The sequence below is a fragment of the Alosa pseudoharengus genome, unplaced genomic scaffold (assembly GCF_046254945.1).
Source record: "Alosa pseudoharengus isolate Yale_2024_CS ecotype anadromous, Long Island Sound unplaced genomic scaffold, YU_APseudo_1.1 YU_APseudo_1.1_scf_5, whole genome shotgun sequence".
In the NCBI taxonomy this organism is placed as follows: domain Eukaryota; kingdom Metazoa; phylum Chordata; class Actinopteri; order Clupeiformes; family Clupeidae; genus Alosa; species Alosa pseudoharengus.
Window position 1 is genome coordinate 8,410,974 of NW_027468837.1, and position 27,495 is coordinate 8,438,468.

The 27,495-nt window shown below is 41.4% G+C and overlaps 1 protein-coding gene and 1 pseudogene across 3 annotated transcripts; one reads left to right on the plus strand and one right to left on the minus strand.

The window, feature by feature from the left end:
- Positions 1–254: 254 nt before the first annotated feature.
- Positions 255–14,577, minus strand: arfgap1 (ADP-ribosylation factor GTPase activating protein 1). 3 transcript variants are annotated; one of them, XM_076269325.1, is made up of 13 exons: positions 14,436–14,577; positions 13,715–13,779; positions 13,474–13,583; positions 12,952–13,123; positions 12,629–12,729; positions 12,086–12,175; positions 11,830–11,944; positions 11,365–11,421; positions 7,221–7,253; positions 5,692–5,748; positions 5,037–5,096; positions 4,253–4,329; positions 255–3,717 (listed from the first exon to the last, which is right to left on the minus strand). In XM_076269325.1, the coding sequence occupies exons 2-13, from the start codon at positions 13,772–13,774 to the stop codon at positions 3,372–3,374; spliced, it is 1,278 nt and encodes a 425-aa protein (XP_076125440.1). In that variant the 5' UTR covers positions 13,775–13,779; positions 14,436–14,577; the 3' UTR covers positions 255–3,371. The 3 variants fall into 3 exon arrangements, with proteins under 3 accessions (XP_076125440.1, XP_076125441.1, XP_076125439.1); XM_076269326.1 differs by having other exon boundaries at positions 12,086–12,172; positions 14,415–14,577; XM_076269324.1 differs by having other exon boundaries at positions 14,415–14,577.
- Positions 14,578–16,121: 1,544 nt separating this feature from the next.
- LOC143104535 (ammonium transporter Rh type B pseudogene) lies at positions 16,122–17,555 on the plus strand (annotated as a pseudogene).
- The last annotated feature ends 9,940 nt before the right edge of the window (positions 17,556–27,495 follow it).

Sequence of the window (27,495 nt, forward strand, 5' to 3'; positions counted from 1 at the left end):
ACGACAACGAGGGCAAACATATGAATCCAAAGACAGCAACATCATAATTTGAATCAGAATATTTACCGCGATTCCAAGACAACTTCTAATTCTGTGCGTCCACTCCCGCCCCCCACCCCAATTACAACGGAATTTCCCAACACTATGGACTGTGCGCAGTCAATGTGTTGCACAAGAAAAAAACAAAGGAATGTTTACGGCCTACGTTTAGTTTTCAGACCCCTAATATGTATACAAAAGCCAATGAACAAACATTTAATTCATATACATTTCTTTATTTTCTCAGAAGACATACCATCAATGAACTTCAATGACACACTGCAAAGGCTCTTAGCCAGCTTTGCACAACACAACTTTCAGACAGGGTTTTGAGGAATGAAAAGTTGCACACCAAAACATGTATTCAGTTCCACCTTGTTTATAACCACGTAGAAAGCGTGCTGTTATTTGGGGGGAGTGGTGGGGATGGCGACAGTATGAATGACAACGCAAATACAGCGGCACACCATCACAAACACTTTAACATAAAACATATAGCATATAGCCTAGGTACAATATTAAATGCGCTATTCGATTATTTCCGTCATTATGTTTACATTGAAAAATAGCATTTGTTTCAAGATATTTAAATGGAACAAATTTACAATGATGGGAGCACGTGAATAATCTTGGAATTGTCAGAAAACAGAAATATTACGTGTTTGAAGTTAACAACAAACCATACAATACCCCAGCTGGTTTATTAAAAACTTAGTCAGTTAATTAAATCAACAATATTTTTTGATTTCCATGAGAAAGACAAAGTGAAAAATAAAGCATTCAATGATATCTTTCCAGACATAGACCTGCAGTTTTAAGGTTACACCACCATGATCTATGTTATTTTCCTTTAACTATTTGTATATAAATATGTGATATACTTCAGAAAATAAAAAATACAGTATAAAAGAACCAGCACTCTTTAAATTATCGAGAATGAGAGGAAATTAAAACATCCTATCAACATCTTATCAACTGACTGAGTTTGGTAATTTCTTCAGATATAGAATTTCTAGACTCCATCCAACATTCATGGCAAATAAGCAACATACTTCCACTCATACAGGTATACTCACAAACTCACACGCACAGACAGAGACAGACAGACAGACAGACAGACAGACAGACCGACAGAGACACACACACACATATACATACTCACACACACACAGCCAAGCTATCTGTTTTGCAAAGTATCTCAACAGCAGCTCTTTAAGGCTCTGTATAACAGACTGCATTAAATAGTTTAACTCAGGTACAGGATGCACAATATTTCAGTATTCAGTATTCTCCAAACAATGCACCAGGTTTTTTATGTCTCACTATTTTTCCACATTCATTCCATTTTCATTATTTAATGATCTCTTTTTTGTTTGTTTTTTGTTTTGAAAAAGCATGCATTTCCAGAAAGTGTGTCAGTCTCACGCTCACGATAGAAACATGCAGACAACCGCATACTACCCCCTCACCTACACACCTGAATCAACGAAGGAAAACATTCAGGGGCACGTCACGTTGATTCTGGCCTGTGTTTCGACAGACACACAACATCGATCTAATGGCTGTAAAAACATGCACTGACACCTCCGACACACACAGAACCAGGCTGCACTTGGGAGTGGACGGGCTCCACAGGTGGTGCTTTAGAAAAAGGATGGCAGTTAGTGATGCACAATCCATCCGCTTGCACAAATATCACACTTGTAAGGGATCCCCACAAACGCTGTGGTAACACTGCCTCAAAAAGATGCCTTCAGTGAGTCTTTTCCAAATATTTCAACATATTCAGTCTCCTCCTCTCCCCCCAAGAGAAGGAGCAGGTAGAAGATACTGACAACAACATATGGGACAAAAAGGCATTTCACATATGAAACATCTCTCTCATAGGACTTCTCCATGTACTGCACAAATCATCACAAAGGGCAAATACTGGTCGTCATGCCAGCCAGGACTTTCCTCGTCCATGAAGAAAGCCTTGTTGCATAGACACTTCAGACCGAGTTTCACCCTGAGACATAAAGCACGGTGTGACTGCACAAAGACAGTGGAGACACACGTACCATTGACTCTGAGAAATCATCTGACACAGAGAAGAGTCTCAGCATTGCCTTGAATTAACATTAGACATGGGTGTTAAAATGCCGAGGTCACAAACGATCACCGCGGTAACGATCGGGTTCTTTTTTTGACAGCATACGCATGTGATCGGTCACAGGGTAGAGTGTAGGCTGAGGTCGGTTTGTCTGCATCTCAGGTGCTCAAGAGGAAATCAGTTAAAAACAAAACAAATAAAAAAAAACAGATTTTATAAACACAAGATTATACAACACATACATACGCACACGCGCACACGCGCACACACGCACACACGCACACACGCACACACGCACACACACACACACGCACACACACACACACGGCTCTGGGCGAGTTTTCAGTGGGTATCGACTTTTAAGTCGAACCAGGTGGATCATGTAGGGATGGGATGCATGTCGTTTCCCCCCTCTTTTATGCTGCTAGTTTGTTTACTTCGTTTCCTTTGAAGTCAGCAGCATACTTCAAATGACTTCTATAGTCTTTGCAGGGGCTGCAACCTTACTTCTTTTTTTTTTGTTTTTTTTCTCAAAGAGAGAGGAGGCTTATGATGAGATGGTGCAAAATTGTGGATGAAAAACGTCAAACGTGCTCAAAACAACTACACAACACTACTGATACAATTTAGATTCATCAGAGAAGGGTTGGGAGCTGTCACAACACAAAAAAATAAATAAAAAAAAACATATTTCAGAAAAGAAAATAGAGTTGACTTCAGGACATGAACAAAAAAATATCTTTAGAAAAATATGTGAGACAGGTTCACTGAAGACTTCAAATACATGAAACGCTAAAGCAGAAACTGGTCCACATGTTGCCGTCTTCTGTGAAGCTGATCAAAAAACCAGCAGTCTGGCTCCAGCACAGTCTGCTGTGTTAAAAGGAAACACCGACATGTGGGAGAACTAAAAAGGAACAACCTACTATAACCCTGCAGTGCGTTGCTATCAGTGCCTCTGGGAGTGTGAAGGCGAATCGCGAAAAGCGAACGGTCTCATTACAGAAAGGCAATCTGCACACACTGGGGGGCGGGAGGTTCTTTAACAGATTACACTATCCTAAAATAACCTTTCACTTTTGTGGCATCAAAAATTACTCAGAATTTCCAAAAAAGGAAACAAAACAAACAAACAAAATAATACATTTTCACACATCTGACACAATTGGTATGGTTGTCAAGGTGACTGCAGCCCACCTTCACAGCAAAGGCGACACGACCCTCCGTCGGGGCGTCCACTCTACCAGTCGGCATTGTCCCAGGACTCCTCCACCGGCTTGGCGGGGCTCTTCTTGGCTTTGCTGTCGCTGCCGCCGGCGCTTTCCCAGTTGGTGTCCCAGGTCTCCCAGCTGTCGCCGGTGCTGTGCTTGTTGTTGGACTGCTGGCCCTCCGAGCCCCAGTTGTCCCAGCTGTCGGAGCTCTTCTTGCCGGCCGAGTTGTCGGCGACGGTCCAGCTGTCGCTGCTGGGCGACTTCTTGGGCTTGGAGCTGCTGCCGAAGGTCTCCCAGCCCTCGTGCTCCTCGCCGCCACCGCTGTTCTGGTAGCCCGCCGACGAGTCCATGTTCTGGTAGCCCTCCCCTTGGGACCTGTGGAGCAGTGGGAAGGGGGGAAAAGCCAACAATATTGACTTCTTTATCCGCCAGTGTCGTCTGTAACATCGTGCCCTGTCTAATAGATAGATCGATCGATCGATCGATCGATCGATCGATCGATAGATAGATAGATAGATAGATAGATAGATAGATACTTTATTGATCCCAAAGGGGAAATTCTAGATATCTTTATCTATCGACAGGTGACTGGTGTTAATAAGCTGCCACTGAAGAAATAAACAAATAACAACAACTGTTGATTGAACAGATATGAGCACCAAACAGAATAATTGCATCCCTTCAACCCCCCCCCCCCCTCACTAATGTGGCACGAAGGGAGCAAATTAGCTCGCTCACACTTAATTATGAGCTGTGCCTGATTCCTTCGAGTCTCCAAGGAGAACACTTTAGCGCTAAGTAATGTTCGAATGAGCACTTATGTGCTAATGGTTTTGGTCCCAGGCTGCGGGGTCAAGAGGGTGTGGAGGCGAGGGAGAAGGTCGGAGAGGTGTGCAAGTGTTCCTCATACCCATCGGCAGAGTTCTCCGTTTGGCCGCTGAGAAACTGTGACATGTCCTTCCAGCCTTTAGCTCCTGCCCCCTGGATCTAAACCCAAAACAAGGAAACTCCTGAGGACTTTTTTTTTTTACTTCAAAGAACTTATCTTAGCATCATTAACCTCAAGATTATACTGCAGCAAACACGTTTCTGATACAGCCTAAAGACAGCAATACATACACAGGCTAATTAAGCAAAGCTCACAGCCTCACACAATTTAACTTTAACATTTTGCGGTAATAATTATTCAAAATTAAAGCACCCATTTTACTAAAAGGTTGGTAACAAATGCGACTCGGTGCAGAAACCACACTGGTACTCACCATTGGCATTACAATGGCAGCAATAAAAAGAAGTGGGGAAGATTTGATTAGATCTCAAGCATAAGCAATGATGTACCCAAACCAGCCTCCTTTGGCAACCACAGACAAGGGCAGAGTGACTGCATTTCCCAAATACATCTACAACCAACGTGATATTCCCCTTTGCTTATTATACTGTCTCAGTCTCTTAAGTGGGAGCTACAGCTCTGTCTTAAGAAAGTCACCTCCCCAGCGATCATCACCCCTGATCAAATGGTGCAAATAGTTCAAATGGTGCAAATCTGGTGGTGTGATGGACTGCCACTAGAGGCCACTGTTTCACCACAATCAGAGTCTGACCAAGGTTGATTAGTTGATATCAATGCCCATGTCTATGCCACAGAGAAGGCTTGGTTGTGGGTTAGTTCAGAGGCTTGTGCCTCTGTCTCCTACCTTTGAAGCAAACCCAGAGAGGCTCACAGTCACTTCATCAAGCAACTTCCCCTCTTTTACCTAAACAAGTCAAAGCAGTATTAATTTCATGTTGAAGCTCAATCACCCAAAAGGCAAACTCCAAGCACTGCAACCTGGGGACAAACCTTAGTGATGACACAAACTAATAAATGGCATGTCAAAGTAATGTATGAAAGACAAGACAACTGCATGATTAAAGCATCAAGCATCAATATGTTTGTTGAATGTAAAATGACAAATGGAAGGAAAATAAAACTTTATATGACAGTTTAGATCATTCCAACAAAACAGCATGTACTCCAGGTGTTCCAGGATAGCTTTTGTACATCCCCAAATCAGAAACAGTTGGGACGTTGTGTAAAATGATAATCTGCAAATCCTGTAAACCCACATTTAGCTGCAAAATTTGCATTTTGGATTACTATTTGCATTTTACACATCACAACCTTTTCTTATTTGGGGTTGTATTACTAAAAGGAGTCTTCTGCTTGGTCATCTATTAATTCAAGGTCATAGATCAGACAAAAAAAAAACTATACAATAGCAACTAGACTACAGGTTCTATGAACCTCTTAACTATGTAATTCTGACCCACCACCACCAAATCACCACAGACGCCAAACAACAGTGTTACCTTTTCTTGGGTCGGTTTGATAACATTCTCATTTAATGTCTGGCCTAACTCTGTTGCCTAGTTGGGAGTGAAAAAAAGAGAAGACGGGTGAAGGAAGTCACATTCACAAACCACCATCACTCATTCAACATACAGAGATGAACAGGTCGGAGGGGACAACATTCCCTTGGACGCGGCATGCCAGTGACCGGGCAGAGAATCACTACTGCTAATGATGGGTTAGTGAATGATGATCAAATGGATACTCATGACAGGATTAGTGAAGGCACTTGTAAAGGCTTTTGGGGCAAGTTAAATCAGGATATAGGTGCAAGTTACCCTGGCGACAAATATTGCTATTTCAAAACACAGCTTGGCCTCTGATGGAGTCTCCGACCCTATTTAGCTTATGGCAAGGAGACCAATAGCCATATCCATAAGTCTGTGTTCTGATTCTGTTGTCAAATTAGTTTGACTGGAGAATCAATTGAGACATTGTCTGAAGAGCTCATTAAAGCAACACAATGTAGTTAGTAATAATGGCTTCAAGCTCATTTGGATACATGTCACTCTGACTAACATGAAGGCAAATGGAGGATCTGACATATCTGAATGCCGATGTGCGCACTGAATGGCAGGTATTGCAATATGTAACATTGTTGTCACGGGCAGCAGTATGCCCTTCTCGTCAGTTTCAGACAAATTTGGTATCCCCTTAGTGCTAAACGGGTACACTGTACATTTAAAAATTGATGAAATGGGGGATTCCTATATTGTGTTACTTTAATAATCTTTAGGTGTGTCTTGATACTGTTGAGATTATAAAAAGTCATAAACTAACAAACATATGTCATATTTTGATGGAACCAAGGGCAAGAATACTACAAGTAAAGAAGCTGTCCCATCAATATGTGGCCAGTAACTCTCAGCACATAGAGCATCCATCTGGTCGATAAATATGCATTAAACATAAGCGAAAAGTACACTGAACACAGCTAATTACTCATATACAGATAACAGCATTAAACAATCCATTCACACATGAGATGCAGCCAGTAAGCAAGACAAAAGTTACTTACAAAAAAATGGAACATGACATACAAATGAAATGCACGGTTGTGTAGACAAGACTGAACATAAAACTAGCGAGAGCGATTGAACATAAAATGGCGGACTAGTGAGAGCCATGCACTATTAATGGTTTTACCGGCTCAGGAGGCGGCTTGTAGCCCCTCAGCTTTATCCACAGTAGGCAGAAAGAGTTAGGGAAAGCAACACTCACACAGTTAAAACTTAGACACCTAGAGAAGACCATGCCATATTATTACGCTCCATTCAAATCAACGCAGTTACACAACTTGGAATACACCTTAATTTCATACTACTATTTAGCAGCATAAAATGCGTCCGCACAGAATCCTCAGTGATTAATGTACAGAGTGTGGATGGAATCATTGATGTATCCATTAAGTATGAAGCTACTTCACTTTTACACACTACGGTGAAAAAACTTACAATAGATAGAAGACTGTTTCAGCAACCTCACATACCTTAAGAGTTGCTTGGTTGGCAAGTTTCACAGTCTGTTAGGAGAGAGGAATAAATATGTTGTTAAAAATATTACAGAAACACAGTTTAGCAGTTTAGTAGTTTGTTTCCAACAAACACCTGACAGCCCTAAATAGTACAGCGGCTAAGGCCAGATTTTTACCTGAATCATTCAGTTTTTGCAGAAAGCACGAGGTATAGGTATAGTACTACCCCTAGTGATAAAAAAAATTGTAATGGACCCCAACACATAGCGCCCCCTAGTGGCCCCTATCTTGACTTTAAATATGGCCACCAAAATATGTCCTTTTTTCTACATTTATAATGCTATGCTGCTTTTAACACATAAAATGTGTGTCTATAGCCATCTTTCAGCATTATGAAATACATATTGAGACAATCATGCATAATTAAAATGGCAGACATGTTGGAAGTAGCCATACATTCTGACACTGAGTCAAAAACTGGGGTGCGTTTAGGCTATGTGTGAAGTTTCGACTGTGTGACTAAACACTGCACTTGCCTGGCATGCTAGCAAGGAGGCTAAAACCCATGGATGCTAGCGTCTGTCAAGTCTCTTAAAGAAACATATGCTGCCTTTTGGGAAATTAGCTATTTTGTCTTCTATCCTAGAGTTAGATAAATTAGTACATACACCCATTTAGAGTTAGATAATTAGTACATAACCCAGTCCAACACATCCTATTGTTCAATTGAGGTGGGTGGGGCCAATTAGCATATGCTAAAGTTTCTTTTAAGACTTATAGTGATTGTTAGAAAAGATCCATTTTGTTTTATTGTAGTTTTACATTTTGCATCCCATAAAATGATTATGCCTGTAAATGAATCTAACTTAAATACGTAATACCTTATGAGTTTAGCTCCCTCCTGACACATTAGGGCTCATGCTAGTCGGTGAACCAGCACTTTTAGGACACTGGCTAGTGCGTTCAGCGCCCAGTCCTTGGGTGTGCTTTGTGGTGGAAACACCAAAAGCTCAAGACAGGTAAAGTTGAGTATCGTCCGCATAAGAGTGATAATCAAATTCATGGGAGCGAATGGTCTCACCCAAGGAAGTGTGTAAATAGAGAAACGTAGGGGCCCTGATACTAATCCCTGAGGCACACCTGTGGTGAAGTCATGTGCCCTTTAAGGTAGGATTTAAACCAGTCAAGGGATTTCCTAGACATCCCAGTTCAGATAGTGTAGAAATGAGAATGTCATGGTTAACAGTATAGAAGGCTGCAGATAAGTCTAGTAGAATGGATACTAATGACTTAGCAACTTAGATGAGGACTTAGCTACTCTCAATGCTTCAGTCACAGACAGAAAAGCAGTTTCAGTAGAATGACTCTTGAAAACAGACTGCATAGGGTCTAGCAGGTTGTTCTGATATAGTAAGTCCAAGACTTGCTTGAAGATCACTTTCTCCAAAAACTTTGACAAGAAAGGAAGAAGGGAGATAGGTCTGTAAAAACAGGAAAGGTTTTAGTGGTGTCAAATGATACATTTTCCATCTTTATCCTCCTTGACTGATTTTTCACTAGTTTCACATTTTGCTAGGGTCAGTGTCACTACTGGTAGCATAAGCCAGTACCTGGAGCCTACAAACGTTGCACAGGTAGTCCAACTCCTCCAGAATGGCACACCAATAATTCGTTCCATTGCCAGAAGGATTGCTGTGTCTCCCAGCGCAGCCTCAAGAGCATGTAGGAGATTCCAGGAGACAGTTGCTCTAGCTGGGCAGGATGGTAGAGGGTCCTTAACCCAGCAGCAGGACCAGTATCTGCTCCTTTGTGCAACAACAAACAGTAGGAGCCCTGCCAGAGCCCTACAAAATGACCTCCTCCAGGCCGCTGGTGTGAATGTCTCTGACCACACTGTCAGACTTCATGAGGATGGCCTGAGGGCCCGATGGCCTCTGGAAGGACCTATGCTCACTGCCCAGCACCGTGCAGCTCAATTGGTATTTGCCAAAGAATACAGAATTGGCAGGATCGCCATTGACGCCCTGTGCTTTTCACAAATGAGACCAGGTTCACCCTGAGCACATGTGACGTCTGAAGATGTCTTGGAGAATGTAATGCTACCTGCAAAATCATTCAGCATGACTGGTTTGGTGGTGGGCCAGTGATGGTCTAGGAAGGGATATCCTTGGAAGGACGCATACACCTCTACGGGCAAGACAACTGCACCCTCACTGCTCTTCAGACCCATTGTCTGACCCTGTATTGGTGCAGTGGGCCCTGGATTTTCTCCTGGTGCACAACAATGGCTGGACACATGTAGCGAGAATGTGCAGGCAGTTCCTGGAGGATGAAGGCATTGATACCATTGACTGTCCCCCCACACTCCCCTGACTTAATTGAAGGTGTCCTGAACACCTCTGGGACATTATATTTTGGTCCATCCAACACCGCCAGGTTGCACCACCAACTGTCAAGGAGCTCAGTGATGGCCATGTCCACATCTGGGAGCAGATCCCCCAGGACACCATCCACCGTTTCATTAGGAGCATGCCCTGATGCCATCAAGCATGTCGGGGCCATACGAACTACCGAGTACCATCATGAGTTGCTGCGCTGAAATTCAAGCAAAATGGACTAGCTTGCCGTGAAATTTTTTCCACTTTTCGGGGGGGTCTTTGAATTCAGTCCTCTGTAGATTGATCATTTTTTATTCCCAAATAACGAAGTGCCATCCTTTTGTTCCATATAACATATTACCCAGTCCATATCAGAATCCTGTGAATCCTACCTCACAGGATGCTCGTTTAACGTATCATGGCTTGGACAGGTGTCCGCACCTCACCATCCCACCACAGGGGTCCCCAGGGCTCAGTACTGGGCCCCCTTCTCTTTGCTATCCACGCAACTTCTTTGGGACAGATTATCCATTCACATAGCTTCTCTGCTCCACTGCTATGCAGATGACACACAGCTTTATCTGTTCTTTCCACCTGATGACCCCTTGTGCACGGATCTCGGATTGCCTCTCAGACATATCTTCATGGATGAAGGCACACCACCTCCAGCTAAACCACTCAAAAACCAAACTGCTGGTCCTCCCAGCTAAATCTACTGCTCCCACTTACTGGAATGCCCTCAGACAGGCATACAGTATACTGTATGCTACCCCCCGACCTTTGCGCTCTTCAGACAAATATCGTCTAGTTCTGCCACCTGTACGCTCAGGTCAATCCAAACTTTTTTCATCTGTTGTTCCTCATTGGTAGAATTGTTTTAAAAGCGGTAAACTGTTTACCAGGTTTTAAGTCGCTTTGGCTAAAAATGTGTCAGCCAAATGTAATGTAATGTAGATATCCAGCATGTTTTTTCCCCATTGAGATCTGATGTGTTTTATTTTTTAAAGGTGTATACTTTTTTGAGCAGTGTATAGTTAAGGTTTGCTCAGAAAGAGAAAAAGGTAGAATAAGAATTTATTGATGATGTAGGTAGTTACTTTAATTAACCAAAATATAGAATAATTGGCTTATTTTCTTACACATAGTGGCCATATTGGAATCTTACCAGATTATACTTGATGCCTCGTATATTATTGAGGTTGTCATGTGATAAAATGACTGTTCAAACTTTAAAATTGTCTATTTTTTCACATTTGGTATCCTCCATATTGAATTTCAAAATGGCCAACATCAAGTTTGTTTGGAAATAATGTCAATAGCTTCCTTGACCCTAAAAGTGCGTGTTAGAACTTTTATAAACTTAGAACTTTTTTATATTGTTTAATTTCAAAGTTGTATCAACAATTCTATTAAGAATGGTAGCCATATTTGAATTCAAGGTGGCGGCCACTAGGGGGCGCAATGTGTTGGGGTCCATTTCAATTTTTGATCACTAGGGGTAGTAGTATAACTGTGCCAAGTTTCATGCTTTCTGCAAAAACTGAACGATTCCGGTGCTTAGCCGCTGTACTAAAAATTTTAATTGTCAGTATGCAAACTTAATAAAATGTCATAATTAGATCAGCCGATTCAATGACAATTCAGTCTTCTTCATTATAATAGCACCTTTTTGGGGTTTTCTCATTCCTCTCCATAGGAAGTGTAGCTGGTAGAACAGCTGGTATTTCTATGTTCTAACTCCACCCAAGCTAAAATGTACACATACATGTACACATACTTACATTGTCCTTAGCAACAGATGCAATTTTGCTCGCACCAACTGTGAAACTGCTCCAGCCCTGCATCAACACAGAGCATTACTTTTTACTCATTTTACTCAGGACAAAAGAGGTGCAGGCACATTTAATGGGTAAACTCCATCTCAAGATTAAACTTCAGAAAACACAAACTAAATGCCTTTGCACACTAAAATCTGTAATTTTACAAGCTTTATTTTTTTTTTTTTTAATTTTCAATTCGTCAAATACAGTACGCTGCAATACGAAACCTCATTCACTGACTTCTTTAATCGACAAAAGTTTCAGAGTCTATGTGCAAATATAATTGACACAACCTGAGTTCGTTTTTATTTTCCGACTGAACACCAGTGACAAATTACAACAGAGGACAATAATTGGTACAGCTAAGCCACTGAAAGTCTGCATTTTTACACACATTTCTTTCATGGTACATTTCTTTCAACTTACCGTATAAATTGAGGACATGGCATTATTCAGGAAATCCTCATCCTTCTTGGGGGGGTCGACTGTATTGCCAAATCCAACATAGCGATTATCTTGGCCACCACTATAACCACCTCCACTGCAAACACACACACGCAAACATACACACACACAAGCAAGTTATAGTGCAGCAACAACAACACAACTAGGAGTATCGACTGTACTGTGAACAAATTATTCCAGATATCTCTGTCTGCTTCAAGACAGGCAAGACACCAACCTTTGGTACGAGTTGACATCATCACTCAGCCAGTCCTCAAAGGCTTTGTCCGAGGGGTTGCCAGAGTTCTGGCCCGGGCCAGCTGAGCTGCTGCAAAACAGCAAGGTCAATTCTCACATGTGGACTTTCAGCAAAATGAGATTCATTCACAACAAGAACACCAAAAAACAAATACTTTCTACAAATAACTATTTCAGCTAAGCGAAGACAATTAGGAGAAGAAAAAAATAGTAATGTTTTCAAAACTACCATTTATAAATACACAATTACTTATTAAAGCTGCAGTTGGCAAGTCTGACAGATTGAGGGGACTGCCAACTGTTGGAACTGTTACAATTCTCATGCCCTTCCCCCACTACCACCGAGCACCCTTTCATCGAGTTTGTGCTCGTCAATGCGCACCAGACTGCACCAGACTGTGATTGACTGTCAGATCTCACACAGTCCTGCTCTGATTGGACCAGAAGAACTGGGAGCTGTGGATTTTTATATGCACTTTCCCAAGAGAATGTATTGACGTGTCTGCTATCTTAGCATGTTTACCGGTGTGAGGAAGACAGTCCCATCTTGGGTTGTGGTGGAGTCCAGTTTTTAGCAGTGCTATCTTCAATGGACCATTCCTTTCCATCTGCAAGAGTGGCAACCTGCAACAAGGCAGACAGTTATACAGGTATACTGGTAAGCAGTTTTTCATAATTTCATGCATTCACTCAGACCATTTCCCCACTAGAGACAGATAAACACAGAAGGCAGAATAGGGAAAACAATTTCAGGTGTGCATTTATTGCTTTTCTTGTTATACAATCAATATGTTTTCCAGACAAGTAAGCAACTAATCATATCAACGCAACCAGAAATCAGTGTACCTTGTCTCTGAACAGGGCTGCAGCTTTGCTGTTGTACTTGTCCTGCATGTTCCAGTTGGAATCGTAATCATCCTGCAGCTCCAGAAAGAGCCGGAATTTCTCATTGCCCCCAGCTTTCATCTTCTCGAGCTCTATGTCCTTCCATTTGTCCATGGACACAGAGCGAACAAAGCTGAAAATTATTAGACAATACAACTAAAGTCAATGCAATATTGAGACATAACATTCATATTATTTAATGTGTAAGCAACTTACAAATAACCTAAGTCTAAAAAACACTCTCTATTTCATAACAGTTGCTGACTGTACTTTTAAAGGTTGTGGGAAAACTTATGAGGAGCTTTGTGCATCTTACACAGGGAGATGTTCTGGGAAACCTATCATATTGCCGTTTTCCATGGAAAAGTAACGCCATCTCACCAATGATGTGTAAAGATCAATAGTCACCAGCAGGACTGAAAGTAAAATCAAAACACTGCGATGGCAAAAAAAATGAAGACACAAGTGGAGAAATATACACACCTGAGATGAACTCCAAGGCCACGATGTTTCCCAGAGCACTCCAGGCATATCCATATCCCATAGGTCACGCTCACCCATTGCGGATTGAATGCACCACATTCGAAACAAATCTATGGAGAGACAAAGGCACACAGTTGGACGGCATTGTAGGCTGTAGGGAGCCTGCCATGCTCGTCTGACTCTAATAAAACACAACACGACATATTAAATTCCTTGCGCTAACACCAATCTGAGCACTTACGTTGTTCCCATCGTTTGTTCTCACTTCTTTCAGCACTCGCCTGGTCCTTGGACTAGCCATTTCTCCTAGACGAAGATAATCAGTACCGATAAGGTTAGCAATCGTTGACGTTTGATCTGTGAAGCATCTTAGCAAATCATCATGGAGTTGGAGAAAATCGAAGTTATATGCTTCACTGGCCCCAAGATAAGAATGTCAAAACCTTGTAATCGCACTACTGACCGTCCTCACGACACGTATGCTAAAGTTAATGCTTTTGTTACAGCTAACATTAGACAAGGTCTGACATTATGTTAGAACAAGCAAATTACTGCAGTTGTGCTCAGCACCTAGTGTTTTCTTTCATGGATTTCAATACTTAAGACAACAATGACACTGAGCCAAATGAAATAACGTTAACATGAACGTTATGTGCCACCTCACCACAGGTAACTCGCCTACAAACACAGAGCATGAAGGTAACACGTTAGCATAGGCAGACTAGCAGAGAGATCACGCCAAAATTAAATCGATGCAAACAATTTACGACACTGAAATATTTAGATATGCAAAAAATGAAATTCCAGTCCAACATACACTGCATAAATAGCTCATTCGGTATCGAGGCATCTAAGCCTTCTTGTTAGCTAGCTTGACAGCAAAGATCTTCTTGTGTTAGTGTTAGCATAGGGAACAAAACATTTATCTTCAGATGTCTTACCTTGCTATATCAGTTACTTACAAAAATGCTCGATTTGCGTAAGTGCTATATTTCATTGGCTGTGTTGTCAAAATTATTATTTAGTTAAATGTTCTATTCATTTAGTAAGATAAATAAGAAAGAGCTCAGACACCGGTAGCCATGTTGACGATTCAGCACCAGTTTGTCTACGTTGGCAATGCAATGCATTGTGGGAAAACACATCCTTGATTCTTGCCTCAACGAGCAGATCCACGTGATCTGGTACAGAGGCTGCAGAAAAACTCAGGGTTTTAAAGCAACACCAAAGACTTTTTTATACCTTAAAATAATGTTTCCAAAATCGTTTTAGTGGTTCATCAACTCGTAACAGGGTGAACGGCAATCTGCATTCGCTTCGTGGCCCTCTATCGGCTATAACCGCACTATGTAAGTTTGCCAGATCGGGTAGCAGATCTGTAGTTCGATGGAATGAGACATAAGAAACTACACATTTGACTTGCATCTGATGTTGCAATACATCGTACTTTTAAAAGTCAGGCAAAATAGTCTACCTTGTCTGTGGACATCGTTATTTGCAAAGCCGGTGCTGGATAAACAAATAGAGTGCGTGCGACAGAGGGAAAGTTCTTTGGTGTTGCTTTAAACTGACCAATACCAACATCAACCTGGATAACATGTCCAGATAATAGCTCTGTTTAGAAATGAGAACTTTGGCAACTGATAGCCCACGAACCACAGTTCTCAAGAGATTGGAAGAATAGTTCAACTCTGTCTGGAGGACCCCCCTGTGAAGGTAAAGTGCAGTTGTCAGTTGGATGTCCGTGCCATGCTTTCCATGATTTAAAAAGAGTAGGCCTAAAATATCCAACTTGAAAGCATAACATTATAAAACTTCATTTCACAATGCATGTGCCCAGGATTTTTGTGCAACTAATGGGAGGTAAGCAGGTCAATGCAGATGAGCAAATAGATGCTGTTCTTCCAGTTCTCCACAAGATGTCAATAGAAAACTTAAGAGATATTTTATGAGTGGAGGTTTGCAGCTCAATGCTGTTACAGAACTCTGGGAGTAAGTATGTGATACCAGAATGCTAATTCACTAAATTGCTGTTTAGTGAGACAGAAATAATCTACCAGGTTGTTTGACTCATTTGTGCTTAATTTATATTAATGATACATAATGGTTTGGAGATGAAGATTGTTTGCAGTCTATTTCACAGCAGGCTGCAGTCTTTGGCTTTGGGGATATATAATAGGTCAATCCTTTTCTTTGGCACTGTATGAGGTCTTAAGTAATGAAAGACTTGAGGTCTTTATTTTCCTTTTTTTAATCAACTCACAGGCTCAGTACTTAACACTTAACACAGACTAGTAAGTAACACTCCTTTCCCATTTTGGAGAAATTTCAGAAACAATATAGACACCCCTTACATCATTACCTTCACTGCCATCTCCTTCAGTACCATCAGTGGCCATTTCATTATTAATCAGATTATCTTATGCAATTCTAACAAATTTGCTGGCCTGTCACAATGCATCGGTGGGTAATTAAAAGGGTCAAAGTCCAAACCGTATTTTCTCATAGGGCATGTGGGACCAGTGGAGTCCTGCGCGGAGTGTACGCACACTCTGCTATTGCCAACGGCCCTGTTTATCAGTCAGTCCTGTATAAAAGCAGGGGGAGAGTGGAGCGTCCATCTCAGTGTGATCACTCCTGTCAGTGCGATGATGAAGCAAGCCACGAGCCTCAGGGTGCGCCTGCCGGTGCTGGTGTTTGTGTCAGAGATAGTGTTCCTGGCCCTGTATGCCGGCTTCGTAACCTACGACGACAATGCTGACGCTAAGTTTCAGAACAACCTCACCAATCCCATGGACAACTCCCTCTACAGGGATTATCCCTACTTTGCAGACGTGCAGGTCATGATCTTTATTGGCTTCGGCTGCCTGCTGGCATTCTTGCGTTTCTATGGCTTCAGTGGTATGGTCTTCAACTTCCTGACGGCCACGTTTGCCATCCAGTGGGCCATCCTGGTGCAGGGCTACTTCCAGTTCTACTCCGATGGAAAGATTCACCTGGGCGTGATAAACCTTCTGAATGCCGAGTTCGCCTGCGCCGTTGTGCTGATCTCCTTCGGGGCCGTCCTGGGGAAGACGAGTCCAGTGCAACTCCTGGTGATGGCTATCCTCGAAATCCCGTTTTTTTCCCTCACTGAGTGGGCAGTGCTCAAGTATCTGAAGATCACTGATTCCGGCGGGTCTATCCTTATCCACCTCTTCGCCTGCTACTTTGGCCTGGGGGTCACGTTTGTGCTCTACCGCCCCTCGCTAAACAACGGCCACCCGAAGGAGCTCACCAGCTACCAGTCTGACATCCTGTCTGTGATAGGGACTCTGTTTCTCTGGGTGTTCTGGCCCTCCTTCAACTCGGCGCTGACCCACAAAGGGGACGACCAGCACAGGGCCATCCTCCACACGTTCATTGGACTGAGCGCCTCCACGCTCACTGCCTTCGCCCTCTCCACCATGCTCAACAAGAGGGGCAAGATCACAATGGCCGACGTCCAGAATGTCACCCTGGCTGGAGGTGTCACAGTCGGGGCCTCCGTTGACATGATGATCTCCCCGGTGGCCGCCTATGCCCTTGGGATGATAGGCTGCACAGCCTGCATGCTAGGCTACAAGTATCTCACTCCTTTCCTCGCCCGCCGCCTGAGGATTCAAGACATGTGCGGCATCCACAACCTCCATGGGCTGACTGGCCTCATATCCTGTCTAGCTGGTATCTGTGCCATCCTCCTGGCCTCCGAAGAGACCTACGGCCCCAGCATGTACCAGATCTTTGCCCATCGCGCCCCCATGGAGGGAGACCCAAAACTTCTGGAGCTCCAGCAGCTGATCCCAGGGCTCAAGCCGGGCCTGGGTCGCACAGCTGAAACGCAGGCTCTCTACCAGGTGGCGGCCATTTTTTCCACCATAGCAGCGGCAGCGGTCGGTGGGGTGCTGACCGGTCTGGTCTTGAAGCTTCCTTTCCTGGCACCGTTCTCAGATGACTTCTGCTTTGATGACGAGTTGTTCTTTGACATGCCTTCTGATTACGAGTACCTCACCTCAAGCCTCAACCACAAAGAGCCGTTGAAGGATGAAGATTCAAAAGTCTGAATGCTGGTGTCATTACTTACTGTAAAAAGCACTGATTTTTTTAAACAATGATTTACTGTGGTGACAGAGATCTGTTGCCATGGTGTAAAGTGCCTCTTGTCTTATGGACAAACATGCCTTTTTGAACATCTGTTTGACATTTCATGTCAATTTTCACAGAAATACAGGGAAATAATGGTTAATATAGCTAGGAATAGCTGTCCGTATCTCACTGATAACACCCGGAACTCCTTTTCTGTCAAGTTCAAGAAGTGTGTTAGCATGTCTGGATGCAGTACAGCTTAAGAAATGTATTAATTTTTTCATAATTATTCATTAAGGGAATGTTTATCACTAGTCACATTATTTATTTATTTTTCAAACCTGTTGAATTCACATGTAACATTTTTGTAAGAAGTTTTAAATAAATTAAATGTTATTAAACATGCAATCCATACCCACTTGCAATGACTCAAATAATTTTTGTTTTTCGTTGTTTACAAAATGCTTTGAATATAAAAGGGTCATTTCCCAGACATGGATTAAACATAGTTCCAGACTAAAAGAGAACTTCAATGAAGTTCTCCACTGAAAAAGAGCCTAGTCAGGACTAGGCTTAATCCGTGTCTGGGACAACAGCCGATGAAGTCAGAATACCTTACGGCACATAAGCTGTTTTGTCTTTGTTACGAATGAGGAGAGCAGAATGGAATGCAAAGGGATAACTAAAAAGCTTTACAAAAAGATAATATTTTGAAACCTTATCTTACAACTGGATCCCGTATGGTCGTCACTTTGGGCATCAACGCATTCCAATGATTTGATGAGAATAAACTACACATGATAATAAATTGTGGGGGGAAGTATTTCACTCTTAAACAAACATAAAGTTTTTTTTTTTTTATTTAAATTATTTGAATTATTAATGTAAATTTGTCAAAAAGCCAATGTGCAAAGCTATTTACCAAAAGACTGCATTTTAACCTCTGTGATGAAAAGAAAATGGTGCACAAGACCAGATAGCACCCCACTGTGGATCTTAGCCCACTCCTCGTGGATAAAAGCCTTTTATGCCATTGCAGTGTTTTTTTTTCCATTGGGTTTAAGTGACATCCCGATCATCCCAGGCCACTAGGGATTTTAGTTTACTGATATGCTGGAATCCCTATTTTGCAATATTCTGGTTCAACGTGGCCTGATGTCAAGTTAATGCTAGCTTCCTCAGCAGTTACACCCTCAAAATAGGACAGACCCTTGACTGTTTGTGATTGTGGTTTTCATGTCAGGCCTGGTCTTAATATAGCAGACAAACCACTGATCCACTGATAAATAGTCTCATAAACAGGGTGAAGAAAGTTGAATAATTTTGAGTTATCTGTACATAATTTATTTCCAAATATATTTTACAATTTCAATTTGCATTTAAATATAAAGCATCATCTCTGTTTAATTATTTTATGTTTCCAGCAAGTCATCAAAAAGGTATCTTGTGTAATACAAAAATCGGGGCTAACCTCTGACCCAAAATGCTATTATGCCATTTATGACAGTCCCACAGTCATGACAATGTCCTCACCATTATTAACAAAATCTGTTGGAAAGGTATATTTTTCTTCCATAACATGTTATGACACAAAATATTAGCCAAGATGCATGGGTAAAGAGCAGATAGTGGTACTGTGGACATTTTACAGTTCACATTCCTGGTCAGTCTTATATCATACATGACACCAGGTTTCTGGATGTTTGTCTAGGCCTATCTAACTTTATCTTGGAAGTATAGTAAAGCTTGTTTAATGCATTTGCGAAGAATTGTGTTTTTTTACATAATTATAATTAAGAAGTTTCATAGCATTTTAAAAGGCAAATCAACATTTTCAAAATATCTTATTTTTGAGGCAAGCCACACCACTGCAGTCTTATTTGTACATAGACAAGGCAACTCAAAGGGCTTTACATGGTCAGAAAACAGAGAATAAGAGGCAAAGATAAATAAAAGCATGTGTAACTGTGTCTATTAAAACATTTTTCTCCTGAGATCTGAGAGGTCAGGAGAGTTTATGCATATCATTGAAGCATCTCTGACCGATACTTTGGTCCCAACCCAAAACCAGATCTTTTGGTTTTCTTAAGAATCCTCGCTGCCTTTTGTACTACTTGAAGCTGCTTACAGTTTTTCTCAGTCGCTTTGGTGCTTTTTTCAGATCAGAATGAAAATTCTCATAACTATTAGTTCAACCTCCACAACATTTAGTCATTTGTGCACATCATAGTAGCAATTTCTCCTTCCTCTGAACAAATTGCAAATACTTTTGGACATGTATCAGTTGCTTTCATACAATTATCTGCTGTTTTTTAACATTATCATTTGATTATGTCATGTCAGTCAAAATGAACTATACTTATGAATGCTTAATAGTCGTTCCCAATAAAACTAATAGTCTTCATTTCGTTGCTTGAGTCATTACATACAAAATTGTTGAACTAGTTATCAAATTCTGTCACAATGCTGTAGAATTGCAAAGAGCATACAGTAAAAATGTACGTATTCAGTGTCTTGTACTCACATACTCACCTAACTACAGCAATGTGTAACTTTACTGTAGTTTTCAAATGGCTGTGCAAGTTCTGTATAGTGCTGTCTTGAGCATGTTCAGGTAGTGTCACCGAGTTCTGACCTTTTTTTGCATTGGAAAACACTGAGAGAACTGTCATAATGAAAACATGACAAAGCCATTTGACTATCTTGTTCATAAACGATGGTGTCAAGACTTCTCATTTTGATGACACTGACAGTTTCATTGACATGAATACCTGCTTTTGAGGAATGGACTATCCATTTTGAGCAAGTGACGTGCTTTTGCAGGTCATCCACTAGGTTTTGCAGTTTGCACTAATTGTTTTGAGAATTGCACTAACTGCTGTGCAAATGTTAATAGTGATGTGAGAAAAGCACCAAAGCGACTGAGAAAAACTGTAATACTTTTGTGGCATGTTGTGTCTGTAGGGATGTAACGGTATGAAAATTTAACCTCACGGTTATAGTGACCAAAATGATCATGGTTTTCTGTATTATCACGGTATTTCTAAAAGTGTGTTCAATATGTTCAGAAAGCACTGATAGGCCTACACAAGCTGAAATAGTTTCAATAAGTGTCCCGTTCACTTTTTTCTTAATGTTTAATTGGCTATGTGCTTAGGCTAGCTTAACTTATCCTACCATAACTTGGAGTTTGCTATTTCTGTTATTTGGATGCAGTGAGTGAGACCAAAGTAAGCGTTCAAAATAAAACTTTAGGCTACTGTATTCTCCTGATAACGTGAGTGGAATGGATTTAATGTGGACGTGAACATAAAAAGAAGCAGAGTGGCTACATGTGATACAGTGCACATTTTGCATGAAAAAGTTCCGCCTTTTAAAATCAGGTGTAGCCTAATCCGAATCGTAGTTCAAACCATCAATAAGACAACAGAATCAGTAGGGTACCAGTTTTGTTCAATTGTACCAGGCCTACTGTATGTCAAAAGCAGGCTCGGATGAAGCTGGGAAGGATTAAACACACGGTTTCCACACCGCGGTAATCAACAGTGATAATCATGATGTTTGAAATGAAAACGGTATTATCGTAATTATTATTATTAACATGTTTATCGCGGTTTACCATTATACCGGTAATCGTTACATCACTATGTGTCTGTCATAAGATCTCTTAGTCTGGTAAGGTGATAAAAAGCTGATTTGTTTATTGCTTTCATGTGGCTGCTGAAGTTTTAAGACAGTAGCATGTTTGTTGTGTGGAGATATTGACTGAACTGCGCATTGAGGTCCAGCATGTGACCTATGAGCATTGACATTTCTTTGCAGGAAGGACATAACAATATTGAATGGCCCAGCCACATTGCTATCATTTGCCATTGTGTCAAGTACCAGCCAAGCTACAGAAAGGTCCCTGTTTTGCATCATCAGCATCCTTCAAATACATTGAATTTACACTAAACGAGAGTTAAGGACTTTCATTCAACCATCCAAGAGTGATAGAATTAACTAAAATGAATGAACATAATAAATTAACTAAAAATAATTTGGAAAGCCAATTGACAGCCATAATCACGTAATTTGTGCATCTAATCTGTACATGGCAAAAAGAAGAATTAATTAAAGAAATAAAGTGAGCCATTGGCCTCTTATTTGTTCAGATGTTCATTAGGTATCCTTTCAGAGGACCTTTTAGCCTTTGCACACTATTTGTAAAGTCACCATAAAATCATTAGCCCATCAATGTGATACTCAAAGTTCACAGTTAATCATACATCTTATCTAAAAGATATCTTGATTCAAGGCAAGAACACTGTTGTTGTGTGATGCTGGCACCACAGACATGCTGTATTTATTAACTCATTGGCAGAGGCGGACAGAGTACACAGCTTCATTACTTGAGTAAAAGTACAGATACCCTTTGCTAAATTTTACTCACGTACAAGTAAAAGTACAACAGTCAGATGTCTACTTAAGTAAAAGTACTTGTTTTTAAAAAGTACTTGAGTATCAAGAGTACAAGAGTAGCCTACATTTTCTAAATATTGCATTACTACTGCCACAGTGCTTACATTCATGTACAGAAACGTCCTACATGGAGTTATGAAAAATGTTAATGTTAACACCTTGGAGAATGTTAAATGAATTGGAAGTAAAATCAAGTCATTTTCATATTTTTACCATGTTGCCAGGGATGGGCAGTATTTCTAATACATGTATTTAAAAAACGTATTTCAAATACAAAATACTATTTTGTAATTGAAACACTTGAAGCGAAAACTATCATTGTTCAGAAAATTGAATTAGTCTGGCGAGGTGGGGCCATAGGTTGGCACATTCCTGGGATGGACCTGCTGCGTCTTCATCCATTGTTTCATCCATTGTTTCGTCCATGGTTTCGTCTCTTATCTAAATCTGACCATGGAGTTGACTTTGGCGGAAAGCTGAAGGTGATTGCTGATTGGATGAAATGTAGTGGAGTAAAGAGTACAATATTTGCCTCTCAAATGTACTTGAGTAAAGTCATGAGTACTCCCCAAAAATGATACTCGAGTAAAGTACAGATCCCTCAAAATTGTACTCAAGTACTGTACTCAAGTAAATGTACTCCGTTACTGTCCGGCTCTGCTCATTGGACATTGCCAGATGCAATATCACAGATCATACCGTAACCATATTGCTTTCAACTAATTCCAGTTCTTTGATTTATATTTTACATTGGCTGATCATTGGGAGAACTCATGGCTGCTTGGTACTCTGTGTGATATCTTTGAACAGCTTATTTGAGGTCATTTACTGGCCTTTGCCATGCTTTGCTTGTGTGATTAGGTAGGCTATTACACTTCACAAAGTTCAGTATTATGTAATGCGAGTAGTTTGTTCTGATATCCCCCTTATCTGGCTTCCTCATGGTCAGTTACTTTTATTAAGTGTCCCGCTTATTTGCTGTGTAGTAAATCAGTATAACTTGTGTCATTGTAGTAAGTAACTTGAAGTCAATTAATATATCGTAAATGTTGTCACTGATAGTGAAGAATTTATACACTCTGTGATTTACAAACTGAATTATATTAGGGGCCTTAATACGACAGATAATCTGGACCGGTGACAATGGCCTATAGCCAAACTTATTTTCTACAATAAACATTTCAATGTTAATTCTAACCCAAGCTGAAGCCCCCCACCCCCCCAGGGTATGAAACATTTGACACACTTCAACTCCCAGCACCTAAAAGTTTCATCACTGCTTGTGGGGCTGTATGCCAAGGTGCAATCGATTTCTGCCTGTGTGAACCAGTTCATAGTGATGGGGACATAGGTAAGCATGCATGGGCAACTGAGCACCTTCCCTCAGAAGACAGGTGAAGCTGACTATCTAAGATCATAACACCTGGAAAACAATGGCACAGAAGCAGCCTATAGGGTGTCACTCTTTTCAGTCGTATAGGCAGTGTACACATCTGTGAATGTGCAAATCCACCACAAAGGAAATAATAATAATAATAATAATAATAAATAATAATAATGATAATAACTTGGACTTATAGCGCCTTTCATGGTACCCAAGGTTGCTTAACAAATGGGGGTGGGTTAGGGGTCAAAGGACTTAGTGAAAATAAATGTTTTGAGGTGCTTTTTGAACATGGGCAGAGATGGGGCAGAGCGGACATGGAGTGGTAGACTGTTCCAGAGTGTGGGAGCATTGACAGAGAAAGCCCTGTCCCCAAAAGTCCGCAACATGGTGCGGGGAGTGGCCAGCAGGTCCTTGTCAGAGGACTGCAGGGAATGCGACTGAGTGTAAGGGTTGGAGGAAATCTGTGAGGTATTGTGGTGAGAGATTTGTAGGTGAGCAGGAGGATCTTGTAGGTGATGCGTGACTTGACTGGCAACCAGTGGAGCTGTTTGGAGGATGGGAGTGATGGTGGCTTTGTCAGGGCTTTGTCTGGGTTAGAATCCTGGCAGCTGAGTTCTGGACATACTGGAGTCTGCTAAGGGCCTTGGTGGGCAGTCCAGACAGGAAACCATTGCAGTAGTCGAGTCGGGAAGTGATGAAGGCTTGGATGAGTGTCTCAATTACTGAATGTGTGAGTGAAGGCCGGAGTCGTGAGATGTTTCTGAGGTGGCAGAAGGCGGTCTTGGTGACATTGTTGATGTGGGAAGAGAGAGAGTGGAGTCCAGGATAACACCCAGAGGGGTATTTCACAAAACCTATAGGGATTAAGCTGGGATTTTTAGGTTATCCTGGATGAATTTAGCCTTGACTTGGTTTCACAAAAGAGATGGCACATAAGTTACCATGGGGATTTATTCTCTGCACCTAGCCTGGTCCCGACCAGGCTAACAGCCAAGCTAAGTTCATTCTAATGGTAATTATGTTGTCTTATTGGTTCAGCTAGCTGTCATTCACATCAGACCTCCGTGCTAATTTTTAAGGAGCTTTATTACATTTATAAACTATTTGATACATGTATTTGTTCGCAAAACAAAACAGATTGTCTGCCTACTACCATATGGTTATTATTTCAATTGTGATAGCCTTATAATTATTAACATAGGCCTAGGTAGCCTACTCATTGTTTGCTTATTTTATTGATAGACGTTTGATGAATGAATGAGCCTACTGTAGTTGATTGGAAGTAGAGGGGCAAGTTTTCGAAGGTATTTTCAACTATAATATTAAGGTAAATCATACCAAGGGCGTAGGTTTGGTCTGAGCTTTGGTGGGGACACTAACCCCCCCCCCCCCGAAAAAAAACAAACACTCAACTCTTTCACCAGCCACTACAATTATTAAAATGTGCTACTGTCCAACTACTATCCATGATTAAAATGTGCTACTGTCCAACTTGGTCTAACTACACTGTGTAGTCTACATAATCTGATTTTAATATGTAGGCTACAGATATGTAGGCTATATTTAACATTTATTTTCTATTTGGTCTGTTATGAAATCATGCCCATTTAAGCACAGCTCAGTTTTAAGAAACATAAATACATGCATGCTTAGCATTTTGTAAAAAGAAATCATTAAGGCTACATTGACAAACTCTTAACCGTGAGCTGCTGTATAATCTTTGATTCTAATATTTACAGATATCTAGGCGATGTAAGCACAGCTCAGTTTTAAGAAATGCAGCCGAAAGACCATGTTGAATTTTGCTATAATTTATTTCAAAACCGGATTACTCAACTATACACGGGAATGCGTTACACCTTTGTGTTCGGTAAGGTCTGCTGTTTATTCTGATATATGGTTTGTCATGTGTTGTGTGAAGAGTGTGTAGGCCTACCTACGATATTCCACCGAGACGAATGGATGTGGAGATGGGCGCAGAGAATAATTATTAAATCTCTTGAAGTTATTTTTCTCGCGAACTGTTTATCACAGCAAACAGTGGCTAGCTAGCACCGTTTAAAAGCTGAGAAAAGGCTCTTTCATGTGACACATGTGTGATGAGTAGCCTACTTCTCGAGGAGTTCAACAGAGAAGAATGGGTGGACGCACTTCATGCTTAGTGAAGTAAAGCTGAAGCGCTGCATGCTGCGCAGGAGACTGCGGCTCACTGGTAGTTATTATAGGTAACTTCAAATCAGCGCGATTTACTCTTATAGGCTACTGCACATTACAAGATCTGTACGAGATGATCCGCAGCACTGAAGTGAGAAATGATTTAACTCTTTGTGTAGCGCATGTGAGCGCTTTCCCCCCCATTTCAACCTGAATATTGGTGGGGACATTTCAGTCGTAATTTGACATTCGTGTGGACACGTCCTTCGGTCCCCACGCAAATCTACGCCCCTGAATCATACTATGTGGGCTTGGACAAGAAACTTTACAGGATCTCTACAACAAACAGCTATTTAAGAAAGCAAACTCCATCTTGTCTGACTGTTCTCATCCTCTACATCAACAGTTTCAGTTTCTACCATCAGGTTCATTGCTCAGACTCCCATTTGCCAAAACAAATAGATTCAAACACTCCTTTGTTCCTTCTGCTGTCTCCCTTCTAAACGCTAGGAGGAAAAGGTAGTTTACCCTCCTATGATAATGATGTGCATCATGTTATTTATTATATTATGTGTATTTATGTATTTTTGTCATTTTGTGTGCTCGTACTGCTGCAAAACTATTGCCCCACTGGGGGACAAATAAAGGCATTACATGTGCATTCTTTGCAGTGGCAAGCGCTTTCTTAATGATGTTGCGTGCCGAGACAAGGAAGCACTCACTCGTGGGTGCATAAGTAATTTTGCATTCAGTTGGTCTACCACGCCTACTTCTGCTGTTTTACAGAAATAGCCATGATTCCCCATTCCAAAAAGGATAACTTTACTTAATTGTTAGTCTATATCAAAAGCGGTTGTTCACTTTGTGTGAATGACGCTATTTTCCGCGTCTTTTTTATTCCAACCGTGGGCACTTTGGAGCAGAAACGAGAACGGGCACACATCCTGAATTACATACACCTGGCTTGACATAGTCGCTCCTACTCATCCTGGATTGGCATTAGTGAAACGAATTGAGCTAGGATGACCAGACAACGCTATGTCAAACCTCGCTTTATCACTTATCTTGGATGTCTTAATTCTGCCTTTGTGAAATACCCCTCAGGTTGCGCACCTCAGGGGATGGGGAAATGGAGCACCCATCCACAAACATGGCCAGGTCTCCAACTTTCCTGAGCAGTGGTGCAGGGGCCACCACCATGAGCTCTGTCTTATTACTGTTGAGTTTGAGTATTGTGGTCATCCATGATTTTAGTTCCGGCAGGCAGTTGACAACGTAACTTTGGAGAGTTATTACTGATATACCTAAATAGATATGCGTCTGATTTAGCCAGACAGAATGTTTTTTTTTTTTTTTTAGAACTTTTGATGGTAGTGTAATAGAAGATTCTTTGCATGTGTAATTTAGCTCAGAATTGTCTCTTTCATTCTCAGTGTGTCTGATGCCTTTTGTTCAGTCCCAAACTGTACCGATCCTGTGTTCCCTGTCCCTCCTTTGTTTACCTCCTGTGCCATGTGCTCCTGTGTTTACTTCCTGTCCCTGTGTTTTAGTTCCTGTCAGCCATGTGCTCCTTTGTTTGTCTTGCCATGTCTCAGTTCCCTGTGTCTCCGCCCCTCACCTGTTCCTCATTATTAGTCTACTAGTTTAATTATGATTTCCAGCCCTGTGTTCACCTGTCTCTTGTTTTACCTTGTTTCGTGTCCACCTGTGCCTTGTTAGCCTTGTTAAGTCCCTGTGTATATAAACCCCTAGTTTTGTTATGTTCCTTCTGTGTCATTGTTTTAATGTCCCTGTGCTGCACAGTTCCCTCTCCAGCCCCGATTCTGGCTCTGGCTCTGGCTCTGGCTCCGGCTCTGGCTCCAGCCCCGATTCTGGCTCTGGCTCCAGCCCCGATTCCGGCTCCAGCCCCGATTCCG